General features: G+C 39.7%; 1 protein-coding gene across 3 annotated transcripts in view; it reads left to right on the top strand.

The window, feature by feature from the left end:
- DYRK1A (dual specificity tyrosine phosphorylation regulated kinase 1A) overlaps nt 1-15,294 on the top strand; it is a 143,690-nt gene that overhangs the window by 116,203 nt on the left and 12,193 nt on the right. For all 3 annotated transcript variants that reach the window (XM_070377409.1, XM_070377402.1, XM_070377395.1), the window contains 4 exons: nt 1,351-1,497; nt 3,230-3,370; nt 10,818-11,124; nt 14,841-14,965. In XM_070377409.1, coding sequence (XP_070233510.1) covers nt 1,351-1,497; nt 3,230-3,370; nt 10,818-11,124; nt 14,841-14,965 — 720 coding nt within the window. The remainder of the gene's footprint in view (nt 1-1,350; nt 1,498-3,229; nt 3,371-10,817; nt 11,125-14,840; nt 14,966-15,294) is intronic.

Here is a 15,294-nt window from a genome sequence, read left to right as displayed (position 1 = left end):
TTTTGAACCAAGTCGTATATTCTATGCTAATATCAAACACTATTAGCAGGAGACAACTATACCTTTAGCTCAGTGACTTTTTAATTATTGGGTTGGCCAAAAGGTCGTTCAGGTTTTTCCATAAGATGCTTGGAAAAACCCGAGCAAAATTTTTGGCCAACCCAATATGTGACTGTCAGAATCCCATGGGAAGTCATTTCCAAAGTAGACATGCAGTGGGCCTCCTCCAGGTCTGCTGGCTCAGCGTCAGAGGGCAGCAGGGTGCGGCCTTGCGGATAGCCCACTCCTGCTCTGCAGATCGCCAGCTGGTTAGGTGGGTGGCAGAGTTCTTTCACAAGCTGGGAAACACGAGTCTCAGCAGTAGCTTGTCTTTGGGGCTTCAGGGTGCTCTTGGCTTCTAAAAACTGGGTAGTGTACTTCTTCTTCCTGGTCCCTTTCAGTTAGACTTTCTTCACTTGAAAAGGCCTTAAGGTCGGGTTGACCTGCTTGTGGGGTCATGAGATGATTCTCCGAGGTTCGGCTGGAGTTTGGGGCGGGCCCCAGCAGCTTTCTGAGAAAGCATCTTCATGCCACTGGCTGCCCGGTTTGAGTATTAAGTTAGGTAGTCTAGTTAGCAGGGTGTTGTTTTGTTTTCTCCCTTTTAATATAAAGCTGTCTTTGCTTTTGTGATATTTCTGGATACAAATTTTAAATGGACAAGTGAAGATGAATTGATCTCTGAAGACATTCTCAGATTATTCCATTGCAAATAATCCATTTCAAGATTTTCTTTTTCTAAGAAGTCTTATGATGGATGGAGGAGGATGGGGTAAAGAAGCGATTAGTCAGAAATGACCCCCAGTTGAATCTTTGCATGGCTGTGTTTCTAGGTTTATCTGTGAGACTAGTACAATACAGATGTCTGAATTTTCAGTTACATTGTATTGAGTTTGACTCTTAATGCTTTGAATTAACCTGAAGAAATTTCATTCTTTAAGTTAATTTAAATATAATTTAGCTGTTAAATTAATGGTAGCCACAGCAGCGAAGAGTAGTTAATAGGGAAATAAATTGTTCTCAATCATATTTTCTTCTAATAAGGCATTATTGTTTTAGGATATATCTTGAGTACCTGTTAGGACTGAACTAAATAAAGGGCTTGAATTTTTTGTATATGCACATTTTGCATTTCAGAGTCTTAGAGTTACCACTCCCTTGAAACATTTAGTTCTTTAAAACAGTATTCATAGTCTAATGTTGAAATCAGTAAACATTACTGATAACCCAGTTTTTTCTGTTCATGTTAGACTTGTGTTCTTCATACAGTATTGACTACAATTAAACAGAAACTGTTATTGAAATATATTTCAGATATACCAGTATATTCAGAGTCGCTTTTATCGGTCTCCAGAGGTGCTACTGGGAATGCCTTACGACCTTGCTATTGACATGTGGTCCCTCGGGTGTATTTTGGTTGAAATGCACACTGGAGAGCCTCTGTTCAGTGGAGCCAATGAGGTACATGATTTCTTTTTGCTTTTAATCTCTTACAGTATAACCTGGAAATTGTTTTTTAGGAAAACGTTTCTGTTTATCAACCTAAATCATTCAAGTGTTTGGTCTTTTAAACTTAATTTATCCATTTAAAATTATTTCAATTATATAATGGTGAGTTTAGAATTATGAGATGGGAAGTGAGATCTTTAAATCTACCAGTGAAGGGGAATAGTAAATTACATTAGAAAATGTTAGGTCTTTCGGTATAAATTTTATGGATTTTAAGTATAATAACAGAAAAAGATAATAGTGATGAAATGAGGAATCATCCTAAAAACACTGTAAATTTTGAGAGTATGACGTGGAATTAAAGTATTAATAAATGATTACCAGTGGGATTGATAGATATATTTGATCTGAATAATTTAGGGTAAATTAGGACTCTAGAATTTTGGAGCTGCAGGCGAAGTGTAATTCTTGTAGTCAACAAGTGTTCAGTCTGTGTTCTTAGAAGATCTTTGGAGGTCAGAGGCAGTGGTGGGAAGGCGAGGGCGAGGGACAGGGGGTCTAAGCTCCGTACAGTTGGAGGAACGGCTTTCCTTGTCTTTAAAACTGTTTGTGGAGGTTTTTTTGTTTGTTTCCTTTTAAAGAAAATTTAACCATTGCGGATTATGATCAGTCCGTTCATTTATACACGAGAAAAGAAAGGCTGATGAAATTTCATGACAAGTAGTGTCATCAAGGAGTGTCAGAAACCTGTCCCCTCCTCCTTCTGCTAGTTCATTTCACTCTTGCCAGTGAGCTGCTCTTTGGCAGTAATTGCTGTAGTGTGTATTTGTTTTTCTTTGAATAATAAATAATATAAAGGTAATAGTACCTTTTTCATGAACGTAAACACCATTAAGATCGCCTGAGAAACTTCAGTGGCTGCCGTCTCACGCATGGTGAAGCCAGAGCCCTTTGAGTAGCTGGGAAACCCCTCCCTCCCTCCGCCTCCCGTCCTCTCTCCGCCTGTCCCTCTGTCCGTCTTCCTGCCCAGTCCCCCCAGCATGCAGACCTCTCTCAGGTCCCTGGGAGATGGTGGCCAGAGGGCCCTCGCGTTGGTGCCAGGGGGCTTTGCTCTCATGTCACCTGCTTGTGAAGCTTCCATGGCAGCTTTTAAGTTTTAAGTTGCGGTGCCCCCCTCACTCATGTCCTTTTAATTTTCTCCCTTTCCTTAGTCAGTACCCAGTAGATCTTACTATGTGTTTGTTTCTGGATGATTTCTTCCTCTGTAATACAAAGTTTCGGGCAGAGATTTTTGTCTGTTTTGTTTACTGCTTGTTCCATGGACATGATTTCTAGCATACAGTGGACACTCAGGTGTTTGAGGGAATGAATCTGCACCTTAGAAAGATACTTTTTTATTAGGTCCACACTTTATTAAGCCTTTCATTTTTTTTTTTTAACTCTCCCAAGCTTAAACTTGCGATCCTCTCCAGTCATTCCTTACTTTCCGTTGTATCCATGACCACCTGCCATCCCATAGATGTGTGTATGTCTTTGCTGAATCGTGTGCCCTCCCCTCTGTGGAATGTGGGGCTTCAGGAGGTAGGGGGTTACCTCTTTCCTTCATTAGTGTGTATTTACTGCCCGCAGGAGTGCCTGACACACAGGAGAGACTCTCTCTCTTGTAATTTGTGAATGGATGAGCAGATATACGATGTTTTACAGTAGAAATTATAGGGTTTTTTTGCTTTTGTTTTTAATACAGGTAGATCAGATGAATAAAATAGTGGAAGTTCTGGGTATTCCGCCTGCTCATATTCTTGACCAAGCACCAAAAGCAAGAAAGTTCTTTGAGAAGTTGCCAGATGGCACTTGGAACTTAAAGAAGACCAAAGACGGAAAACGGGTAAAATAGGGAAATGATATTTTTGAGCCTTTGTTACTTCTTTCACTGAGTTGTCTTTATAACGCATTTTTGTATATATTTGAAAACAGTGTCACTGAAGTCCGCTGTTAACAGTAGTTCTGTTGATGACTCGGGTATAGCTTTTCTTCACAAGTTGGTTTTAGCTTGACCTGAGCTATCTGTATGACCTGAACACTGTTTGGTTAATGCTCAGTATTCTCTTTAAGTCTTCATTTTGAAACTGTCTGCCTGCCTTTTGAGGCCGCTGATCAAATCACCATGCCTTGTTTCCACAGTAGAATCAGGCAGTTTGACCTTTGTTTCTCATAGTTTGGGTATACATTGGGATCCCAGTTAAGAGTACTGCAGCTGGGAACCGTAGAAGTTATAACTGCAGGAATGGCCTTTTTTTGTAGTTCAGATGAGAGCAAAGGATTTCTGACTTAAGCAGTTTGTGACAAGAATCTGAACTGACTGGATGGTCCTTTGATAGATTTCAGTTTCCTAGCTTGGATAATGGGGGTTTCACACCTCTAGAATCTTTCAAAGTGAGGGTTTTAATGCGTTAGATACCTTTTAGTAATTTTCTCTCATCTGAGAACTTTTCAGGCATCTCAACCATGTCAGTTTAGTAGAATAAATGATGACAATTTTGCATCTTGATTTACAATTTTGTTTTATATATCTGAAAATAATCATATGTTTTGCCATCTAGTTTGTTGCCATCTAGTATTAGATGAATATACTGTATAAATATATGATTGTGTGTGATACATACACCAGAGACTTTATGATTGTAGTTCTGCGTTTTAACACTTAAGGAATTTCATTTTTGCTGCAGTTTTCATTTTGCCCTTGCATTTCAGCGATACTGCCACCAGGTGTCATTTCCAGGGAACTGAAGGTGATGCTTATTTACTGTAATTCACCTTCAGCTCTGGAGTCTTAGCTTCTAATATCAAGTGTTTTTTAATAAGAATATATATATATGTAAAACTGTATCTTTCACAGCTGATTTGTAACTTACTGCATTCTGCCCTGTTCTCTAAAGTTTCAGGCAGTGTGATATCCAGCAGCTAAGTTACGCCTCCTCCCCTTAAGGAAGGGATGGGAAATACCAAGCAGACATCCTGGGTCCTTCCGCCTCTGTCCACGTGCCTCTATCAGTCATGGCCCCTTTCCCAGGGGAGTCCTTCTTAGCTTCACCAGCATTCAGAGTAGCTCTTGCAGTTGTTCTTAATTAGCATGGAGTATGTGATGCCTGCTTTACAGTTTTCTTTCTGATACATACTACTACTACTTTTTCCAGTTTGAAGTTTTTTTTTGCTTCATCTGCTAAATTTTTTTTTCTTTTTCTAAATGAGACATTTATTCATTTCCTCAATCTCTGCCTTATAAAACCACAGTTAAGTCACAATGGACTGTAACCTATCATCTTCCCAAAATTGAGCTATAATTATTATTATTTTAAATTATTTGAGGGGAGCATTTCACTCAGAAGAGTAGATTATTTTTTCCCTTAAAATTGAAAGTATCTTGACCTACGTTTAATATACATTAATTAACTGTAGATTTCATGAGATTTTCCTAAGCTGCAATTAAGCAACTGACTTAAGAAACTTAATTTTTTAAAATGTAAAATAATTACTCCTTTTTAAACAGAAATAAATTTCCAGCAACAAAAAAAAATCAAATCTGTAATCAAATGGTTACATTATGAAGATGCACTGGGATTTTAACCATGAATATGAAGAGATGTACATGTACTTTCGGTATACTTGCTCAGCTTATTTCCATAGTGATTTTATTTTTACTTTTAAGTTCTCATTTTATGTTTCAAGAGCCCATTTCAGCTTCTAGTAATGAGATCCATACCTACTGGCTATTTTTTTTCCTTTGGTGGGAGAGGGTAAAGAATTAAGGTTATAAATGATGCTTTTTGTTGAAGTATAGTTTATGTACAAGATGGGTATTTTAAGTCTTCACTTTGTTGTGTTTTAATTTTTACTTACGACAGTGTATCCACTGCCTGAAACAGGACATAGACTGCTCCCATCACCTCCAGTACCCTTTTCTGTCGTCCACTCTCAGTTTCTGATTTCTGTCATCCTAAGTTAGTTTTGACTATTCACAGGCAAAATTCATATAAGTGAATCCTGAAGTATTTATTATTTTGTTTCTTTCACGTAATGGGCATTATTTTTGGAGATTCGTCCATAGTGTGTCTCAGAAATTACTCCATTTTATTGCTTCACAGTCTTTCTTTGAATGGAAATGCCAAAATTGATCTGTATTTGCCTGTCAATGGATGTTGGGGTTGCTTCTAGTTTAGGACTGTTTCAGTAAGGCTACTGGGAACATTTTGATCAATTTCTGTACACATAAGTTCTCGGGTTTTCTGGGGTCATGACTTACAATTGCCAGATCATAGGGTGTCTGCTGTGTTTTCTTTCTTAAGAAAATACCAGTTTCCCAAGGTTCTCTCATTTTATATTCCCACAAGGTTATGAGAGATCCAATTGCATGACATCCTCGCCATTTCATGTGGTTGGTTCTTTTGAGTTTAGCTATTCTAATGGGCATGTAGTGGTTTTCATTTGATTTCTTCCTGATTGAGAATATTGACCTGGCCAGCTTTTCATGGGCTCAGCAGCCATTCATGTACCTTCTTTTGTGACCATCTTTCTAGTCTTTTGCCCATTTGTTATTGGGATGTTTAATTATTGGGCTGTAGAAGTTTTTTTAATGTAATGGATGTAAGTCCTTTGTCACCTGTATGCCAGTATTTATTCCCAGACTGGTTTGTCTACTTCTTTTCTTAGTAGCAGTTTTTAATAAACAAAAAATTAATTTTTTATGAACAGTATTCTTTTTATTCTAAGAAATCTTCCCTCAAGTTTGTGAAGATACTCTCCTTTAAAAGTTTTAAATTGAAATGTGCATAGTTGATTTATAGTATCATATTAGTTTCAGGTGTACAGCACCGTGATTCAGTTATAGATAAATACACACACGTATTATTTTCCCTTATGAGTTATTACAAAACTGAGCATAGTACCATGTGCTATTCACTAGGTCCTTGTTGGTTATCTATTTTATGTCTAGTGGTGTGTATATTTTATTCCTAATTTAGCCCTCCCACATCCCTTTTCCCTTTGGTAACTGTAAATTTGTTTCCTGTGTCTGTGGGTCTGTTTCTGTTTTGAAAAGAAGTTCATTTGTATCTTTTTTAGATCTCACATGTGAGTACTCTATTTGTCCTTGTCTCACTCAGTATGATCATCTCTACGTCCAGCCGGGTTGCTGCGAATGGCATTATTTCATTATTTTATATCATTGAGTAATATTTCACTGTATGTGTGTGGAATAACACCACCACATCTTCTTTATCTAGTCATCTGTCGATGGATATTCAGGTTGCTTCTGTGTCTGGGCTATTGCAGATAGTTCTGCAGTGAGCACTGGGTGCATGTCTCTTTTTCAGTTAGCTTTTCTCTGGATGTATGCCTAGGAATGGGACTGCAGTCCGATGTGGTAGCTCTGTTTTTAGTTTCTTAAGGAGCCTCCACGCTCTTCCCCATAGTGGCTGCACCAGGTTACAGTCCCACTAACGCTGGGGGCGGGTTCTCTTTTCTCCTCTCCGGTATTCGTTATGTATAGGCTTTTCATCTCTTTTCCGTGATGACCACTGTGACTGGTGGGAGGTGGTACTTGATCATAGTTTTGATTTGCATTTTCTCTAATAATTAAAGTGACGTTGAGCATCTTTTCATGTGCTTGTTGATCTTTTCTTGGGGAATCTTACTTTGTGTCTGTGTATATTTATTTTATCAATAACTGGGAGAAGTGTTCATCTTTCATGATGGTATAGGATTTGTCTTAATCTTCTTTTTAGTTTTTTTTTTTTTTTTTCCCTTTTAGTTTTCTGTTTTTTGAAGCTCTCTTAATAGGTGTGCCCATTTAGTATTGTTAAAACTTGGTGATAAATTCAGTCTTTCATCACCATGAAATACTCCTTTTTGTCTTTAATATTTTCTTGTGTTTACTTCGTTTGGTATTATTCAAGCTATGCCAATTTTCTAATTCTTAATACTTTCATAATATATATTTTTTAATCCTTTTAGTGTAAACCTGTTCATACTTTTGTATGTAAAATGACTTTTATATAGAGAATGTAGTTGAGTTATGCTTTTTAATCCAGTCAGATAGTATCTTTCTTTCACAATGAATTATTTGGTCCCTAGTTATTCAGAGGATTGGGTTTTAGACTTTTGCCATATGTATGTTATCTATTCTTTGTTTCCCACTACTTCTTTCGTGCCTTCTTTGAAGTTGAGTACTTTTGGTGTTTTATTTCATCTTTTTGTACTAACTTTATAGCTATTCCTCTTTGTATAATTGTTAATGTTGCTCTTATTATATGCCTCTTTAACTTACCAGTTGACCTTAACAAAAGGTTACATAACTTGATAAGCTGTGTGATAACCATGTGCTTTTTATCTAATGCCTTCCATCTTTCGTCATCATGTATCACTCATGCGAACAACATTTACGAGATTTTAAAACACATAAAAGATAAAGATAGTAACAAGTTCTTTGCGGGAGTTCCTTGGCAGTCCAGTGGTTAGGACTGACTTTGAGCTTTCACTGCCATGGCCCCAGGTTCAATGCCTTGTTAGGGAACTCTTAAGATTCTACAAGCCACTCATCCTGGGCCAGGACCCCTCCCTCCCCTCCCAGCCCCCACCCCCACCCCCACCACACACACACAAGTTCTTCTTACCCGTAGAGCTCACTTGTTGTTGTTCCTGAGTTCCATCTGGTTATTACGTTCCTTCAGCCTGAAGAACTTCCTTCAACTTTTTTACTTTGTAGTCAGTAACTTCTGCTGTTGAATTCTTTGCAGCAGTTGTTTATCTGAAAATACCTTTATTCATCTTTATTTTTGGAAAGATATTTTTCATGGATATGGAAATTTCAGTGGATGTAGAATTTTAGGTTTACATTTCAGCTAAAGAAAATGATGTTATGACATTGTTTTCTGTATTACATTGTGAGAAGTCATTGATTTTTCTAAGCAGTGTTTTGGTTTTTTTTCCTTTTTTTATTCCCTCCCCCACCCCACCCTCCAACTTTTTATGTACTACTTCTTCTGTAGGGCAAGGACTGTTATTATTCATCTTAAGCAGTGTTTTCTTTAAAATATTTCTCTCTTTTCCCCCTGGCTGATTTTGATGCCCCCCCCCCCCTTTTTTTAAAATATGTTTGATTTTTCAGCAGGTTGACTGTTAGGTTCTTGTGCTTAGTTTTCTCTGTATTTATTTTCTGTGGAGTGTGCTGAATTCGTTAGATCTGTGGGGTTGATATCTTTCATCAAAATCCTCAGACATTATCCTTTCAAATATTTGTTCTGTTTCACTTTCTCTTCTCCTGATAATTATGCACTTAAATATATGTTATGGTGCTTAATACCGTCTCAGAGGTCTCTAGTTTATTTATCTTGTTTTCTTTTTGTGTGTTAGTTTGGATCAATTCTTTGTCTCCTAGTTTACTCATTGTTTTCCTTCTGTTGAGCCCAGTCTGCTGTTAAGATCATTAAATGGATTCTTCATTTATGATACTGCATTTTTTAGTTCTAGTGTTTTCACGTTTTAATTTATCTTTACCCACCCTCCCCAGTCTGTCCACACATGTTGTCTAGCTTTTGGACTAAATTTTTTTTTAAATTATATACTTATTTTTAAAATACCTATCTGCCAGTTTCAACAATTGGGTTATTTTATATATGTGGATTTTCTACAATTTTTTTCACTTAATATGGACTCATTTTTTGGGTTTGTTTCTTGTATCTGTAATTTTTTAAATGTATGCTGGACTTCCTGCATTTAAGAACAATTGAGGTAGAAGTAAATCTTATTTTCCTGTAAAACGAGACACGGCTTCCGCTCTGTCAGCCTGCTGGTGTGATGAGGCTAGTTGGTTTCATTTGGTGCAGCCGAGTCTGGGCTCTGTCTTGTTTGTTTGCTTGACTTAGATTCTGTTCTCCACTGTCTTCATGGGGGTTACACAGTGTGTGGAGGCTGGGGAGATCTTCTATATGTTACGCCCAGCCAGCAGCCCTCTTCTAATGTTCTGTGCCTCAGGCTGGTCTATGTTCACACTGCTGCCCTGGCTTCAGCTTGCAACCCTGGGGTCCTCCCCGGGTCGTCGGCCTGTCCCACCCTTCGGCCCAGCCACTCATAGCTGTCAGAAGTTGGTTTGGAGTTGGGCTGGATTCTCCCTCCTCACATCCGTGGCTTTCGTTCCTTCTCCCACCGCAGTCTCTTCTCTCCCAGGAAAGGCTTTTCATTTTCCAGAATTTAGTTAGCTGTGGTTTCTTTAGTCCTCTGCTTGCTGATAGGTTTCTTTTTTAATTAATTAGTTTGGCTGCCTCAGGTCTCAGTGGCAGCCTGTGGGGTCTTTGCTGCCTCGTGGGGGATCTTGCATTGCCTTGCGCGAGCTCCTGAGCGTCAGGACAGCAGTTGTGGTGCGTGGGCTCTGCTGCTTTGTGGCATGTGGGGTCTTAGTTCCCTGACCAGGCCCAGAACCCACCTTTCCTGCACTACGAGGCGGGTTCTTAACCACTAGACCACCAGGTCCCTGATAGGTTTTTAAAAGGCAGTGATTTTGCGGTTTGCCTACCTAGCTTGTTCTTGATTTTGAAGAGTAATGGTCTCTTAAAAATTGCTACATTGCACCTAGAAGTAAAATCTGCTAATACTATTCTGAAGAAATTCAGTGTTCATAGGGATTTTAAAGATTACCTGTTAAAATGAGTTTCCCTAAAATGTCAGCACATGTTAAAGGCAGTTTATTAAACGTATTTTCTAAAGTGAAGCATAAATAATTTCCTTGTTTTTTTTTTTTTTAAACTGGATATAAGCAAGGTACGGTGTTAAACCCATGGTTCTTTATTAGGAGTGATGGCTAAAGCTTTAATGAGCCACTGTTACCTAGGAAGTGCACCTGAGTTCACAGGTGTATTGGGCAGAAAAGAGGTTCGTAGCCAGTGGTTGGTACACTTTCTTTGTAAAGGACCACAGAGTAAAGATTTTGTTGCATATTCTTGGTTCTGTTTGTTTTTACCATCTTTAAAAATGTAAAACCATTCATAGTAGGGGCTGTTTATATAAAACAGGCTCTGAAACAGGGCAGAGTTTGCTGATCCCTGCACTAGATGATCTTTATGGTCATTTGTGCTCAGAGTTATTTTGAATTTCTCCTAACTGCAGTGCTTTTAGAGTAGTACATGTGAAAATCCAGAGGAGCAGACCATTAAGCACTCCTTTTAACAAAGGTCTCGGCCTTACCCTATAAGGAACCTTATTTGATGTGATGTTATGTAGGCTTTTACACATTCCATCAAATTTAGAGAAACCCCCCCTTCTTTTGTCTCTTTTCTCTTTAGGAGTACAAACCACCAGGAACCCGTAAACTGCATAATATTCTCGGAGTAGAAACAGGAGGGCCTGGTGGGCGGCGTGCTGGGGAGTCGGGCCATACAGTAGCTGACTACTTGAAGTTCAAAGACCTCATTTTAAGGATGCTTGACTATGACCCCAAATCTCGAATTCAACCTTACTATGCCCTGCAGCACAGTTTTTTCAAGAAAACAGCTGATGAAGGTACAAATACGAGTAATAGTGTATCCACGAGTCCTGCTATGGAGCAGTCACAGTCTTCAGGCACCACCTCCAGTACATCTTCAAGCTCAGGTCTGTTGTTCTGATACCATGTTAGGCTTTGAAATGTGTGCTCTTTTCTTTACAAAGTGGGGGTTATTTAATGTATTTTTAAAGTTTGTTAATGGGTAAGGAGGAATCCATCAGAGGGCAAACAGAAGAAGCAAGAACTACAATCCTACAACCTCCAGAACAAAAACCCACAATCACTAACCAAAATGATCACATGAATCACAGTATTGTGTAACTCAGGGAAGGTATGAGCCCTGCTGTGTGCAGCCACCCAGGTTGGATGGGTCATGGTGTCAGAGACTTCTGACAAAATGTGGTCCACTGGAGAAAGGAATGGCAAACCACTCCAGTATTCTTGCCTTGAGAACCCCATAAACAGTATGAAAAGGCGAAAAGATATGACACTGACACTTGAGGGATGCCCCCCGCCCCCAAGTCAGTAGGTGTCCAATGTGCTACTGTGGTGAAGAGAGGAAAAATAACTCCAGAAAGAATGAAGAGGCCAGGCCAAAGCGGAAACGATGCCCTGTTGTGGATGTGTTTGGTGATGGAAGTAAAGTCCGATGCTGTAAAGAACCTGGAATGTTAGGACCATGAATCAAGGTAAACTGGATGCGGCCAAGTGGGAGGTGACAAGAGTGAATATCAGCTTCTTAGGAATCAGTGAACTAAAATGGGCCGGAATGAGAAATTTAATTCCAGTGACCATTGTATCTACTACTGTGGGCAAGAATCCCTTAGAAGAAATAGAATAGCCCTCATAGTCAACAAAAGAGTCCCAAATGCAATACTGGGGTGCAGTCTCGAAAATGACAGAATGATCTCTGTTCGTTTCCAAGGCAGACCATTCAATATCACAGTAATCCAAGTCTGTGCCTCAAACCACTAATGAAGTTAAACAGTTCTCTGAAGACCTACAAGACTTTCTAGAACTAACACCTAAAAAAGATGTCCTTTTCATCACTGGATTGGAATCGAAAGTAGAAAGTCAAAGAGATACCTGGAATAACAGGCAAGTTTGGCCTAAGAATACAAAATGAAGCACAGCAAAGGCTAACAGTTTTGCCAAAAGAACACGCTGGTCATAGCAAACACACTCTTCCAACAACACAGGAGACAACCCTACACATGGACATCACCAGATGATCAGTACCGAAATCAGGTTGATTATATTCTTTCCTGCTAAAGATGGAGAAGCTCTACACAGTCAGCCAAAACAAGACCTGGGGCTGACTGGCTCAGATTATGAGCTCCTTTTTGCAAAATTTAGGCTTAAACTGAAGAAGGTAGGGAAAAGCACTAGACCATTCGGGTATGACCTAAATCAAGTCCCTTATGACTACACAGTGGAGGTGTTGAATAGATTCAAGGGATTACGTCTGATAGACAGAGTGCCTGAAGAACTGTGGGCTGAATTCTTAACAACACTACAAACCTCACAAGGTTCGTTACATTGTGCAGGAGGTAGTCATCAAAACCATCTCCAGGAAAAAACGCAAGAGTGCAAAGTGGTTGTCTGAGGAAGCCTTACAAATAGCTGAGATGAGAACTGACAGGCAAAGGAGAAAGTGAAAGAGATAGCCAACTAAAGGCAGAGTTTTGGAGAATATCAAGGAGAGATAAAAAAGCCTTCTTAAATGACCAGTGCAAAGAGAGGAAAACAATATAATGGGAAAGACTAGAGATCTCTTCAAGAAAATGGGAGATATCAGGGGAACATTTCATGCAAGGATAGGCATGACAGAGGACAGAAACAGTAAGAACATAACAGAAGCAGAAGAGGTTAAGGAGCGGTGGCGAGAATACATAGAGAGACTGTACAAAAAAGATCTTAGTGACCCAGATAACCACGATGGTGTGATCACTCACCTAGAGCCAGACATTCTGGAATGTGAAGTCAAGTGGACCTTGGGAAGCATCACTACAGTCAAAGTTACTGAAGGTGATAGAATTCCAGTTGAACTATTTTAAATCCTAAACGATGATGCTGTCAAAGTGCTGCACTCAATATGCCAGCAAATTTGGAAAACTCAGCAGTGGCCACAGGACTAGAAAAGGTCAGTTTCTAATCCCTAAGAAAGGGAATGCAAAAAAAATGTTCAAACTACTGAACGGTTGCACTCATCTCACACGCTAGCAAGGTAATGCTCAAAATCGTCCAAGCTAGACTTCCAACAGTATGTGAACCAAGAACTTAGAGATGTACAAGCTAGATTTAGAAAAAGCAGAGGAACCAGAGATCAAATTGCCAACATTTGTTGGCTCATAGAAAAAGCAAGGGAATTCCAGAAAAACATCTACTTGTGCGTCATTGACTGCGCTAAAACTTTTGACTGTGTGGATCACAAAAACTGTGGAAAATTCTTCAAAAGATGGGAATACCAGACCACCTTAACCTGCTCCTGAGAAACCTGTATGCACATCAGGAAGAAACAGTTAAAACCTTTCACGAGCAACTGACTAGTTCCAAATCAGCAAAGGAGTACTTCAAGGCTGTATATTGTCACCCTGCTTATTTAACTTACATGCAGAGTACATCATGAGAAATGCTGGACTGGATGAAGCACAAGCCAGAATCAAGATTGCTGGGAGAAATATCAATAACCTCAGATAATGCAGATGACACTACCCTATGGCAGAAAGCAAAGAGGAACTAAAGAGCCTCTTGATGAAGGTGAAAGAGGAGAGTGCAAAAGCTGGCTTAAAACTCAACATTCAAAAAACGAAGATCATGGCATCCGGTCCCATCATTTCATGACAAATAGGTTAGGAAAAAATGGAAACAGTGACAGACTTTATTTTCTTGGGCTCCAAAATCATTTCAGACACTTGACTTGAAACTGTGAAATTAAAAGATGCTTGCTCCTTGGAAGAAAAACTATGACCAACCTAGACATCATATTAAAAAGCAGAGACATTACTTTGCTGACAGAGGTCCATACAATCAAAGCTGTGGTTTTTCCAGTAGTCATATACAGATGTGAGAGTTGGACCATAAAGAAGAGTGAGCACGGAAGAATGGATTTTTCGAACTGTGGTACTGGAGAAGACTCTTGGGAGTCCCTTGAACTGCTAGGAGATCAAACCAATTAATCCTAAAGGAAATCAAACCTGAATATTCATTGGAAGGACTGACGCTGAAGCTCCAATACTTTGGCCACCTGATGCAAAGAGCCAACTGATTGAAATGACACTGATTCTAGAAAAGATTGAGGGAATGAGGAGAAGGGGGCAAAAGAAGATGAGATGGTTGGGTGGCATTGCCAACTTATTGCACATGAATTTTAGCAAACTCCTTGAGATAGTGAAGGACAGGGAAGCCTTGCGTGCTGCGCTCCTTGGGGAAGCAAAGAGTTGGACACAACTTGGCAACTGAGCAACAACAAGGGAGGAATTATTTTTTGTAAGTCTATTCTTTGGGGCTAGTCAAAAAAAGTCCACCAAGTTCTAAGACTTAACTGTGCATATAATAAATTCTGCTTGGGAAAAAACGAGTGGCCAAATATTTAAATTGTTTTTAAAGTGGAAATACTTGGTCCACATGCTTGAGTTTTCCTGACTTAACTTGGTCCATTTGAGTTCAGTGATCTATGTGAAAGAAGAGAATTGGGTGCTTTTCTGGTGCCCTTTCAGGTTAATAGAAAGTGTTTCAGTTTTAATGTTACAGTTTTAGGATGTATCTATTTCAACACAACTAACTTCAAACTCACAAGTAGTGTTGTGTTTCGATGCTCCAGGTGGATCGTCGGGGACGAGCAACAGTGGGAGAGCCAGGTCGGACCCAACGCACCAGCATCGGCACAGCGGCGGGCACTTCACGGCCGCCGTGCAGGCCATGGACTGTGAGACCCACAGTCCGCAGGTGAGCCCGGCCCGCCCTCATGCGCGCCCTCCGCCGTGCCTGTGGAGCAGTGTGGGTGCCCAGGGTCTTTCAAGTGATTGTCACTTACCCCAAAGGGTCACAGCTTCCTCACCTGTAAGAGCTTCTCACTTACAAGACTGACATAAAGCAGCACAACCTTGCAGTCATTTCCCTCCTTGTTTAGAAACAGCTAAGATTTACTGAGTGCGTGCGAGCCGCTGCTCCATGTGGGTTTCCCCTGTGTTTATCTCGTTTACTCTGGGAGCATTTTGAGCCTTACCCTGTTTGGAGTTTCGTTTTACAGTGGGAACTGGGACTTCCTGGGTTCA

The sequence above is a fragment of the Bos mutus genome, chromosome 1 (assembly GCF_027580195.1).
Source record: "Bos mutus isolate GX-2022 chromosome 1, NWIPB_WYAK_1.1, whole genome shotgun sequence".
Classification (NCBI taxonomy): domain Eukaryota; kingdom Metazoa; phylum Chordata; class Mammalia; order Artiodactyla; family Bovidae; genus Bos; species Bos mutus.
This window is presented reverse-complemented; position numbering and strand designations above follow the sequence as displayed.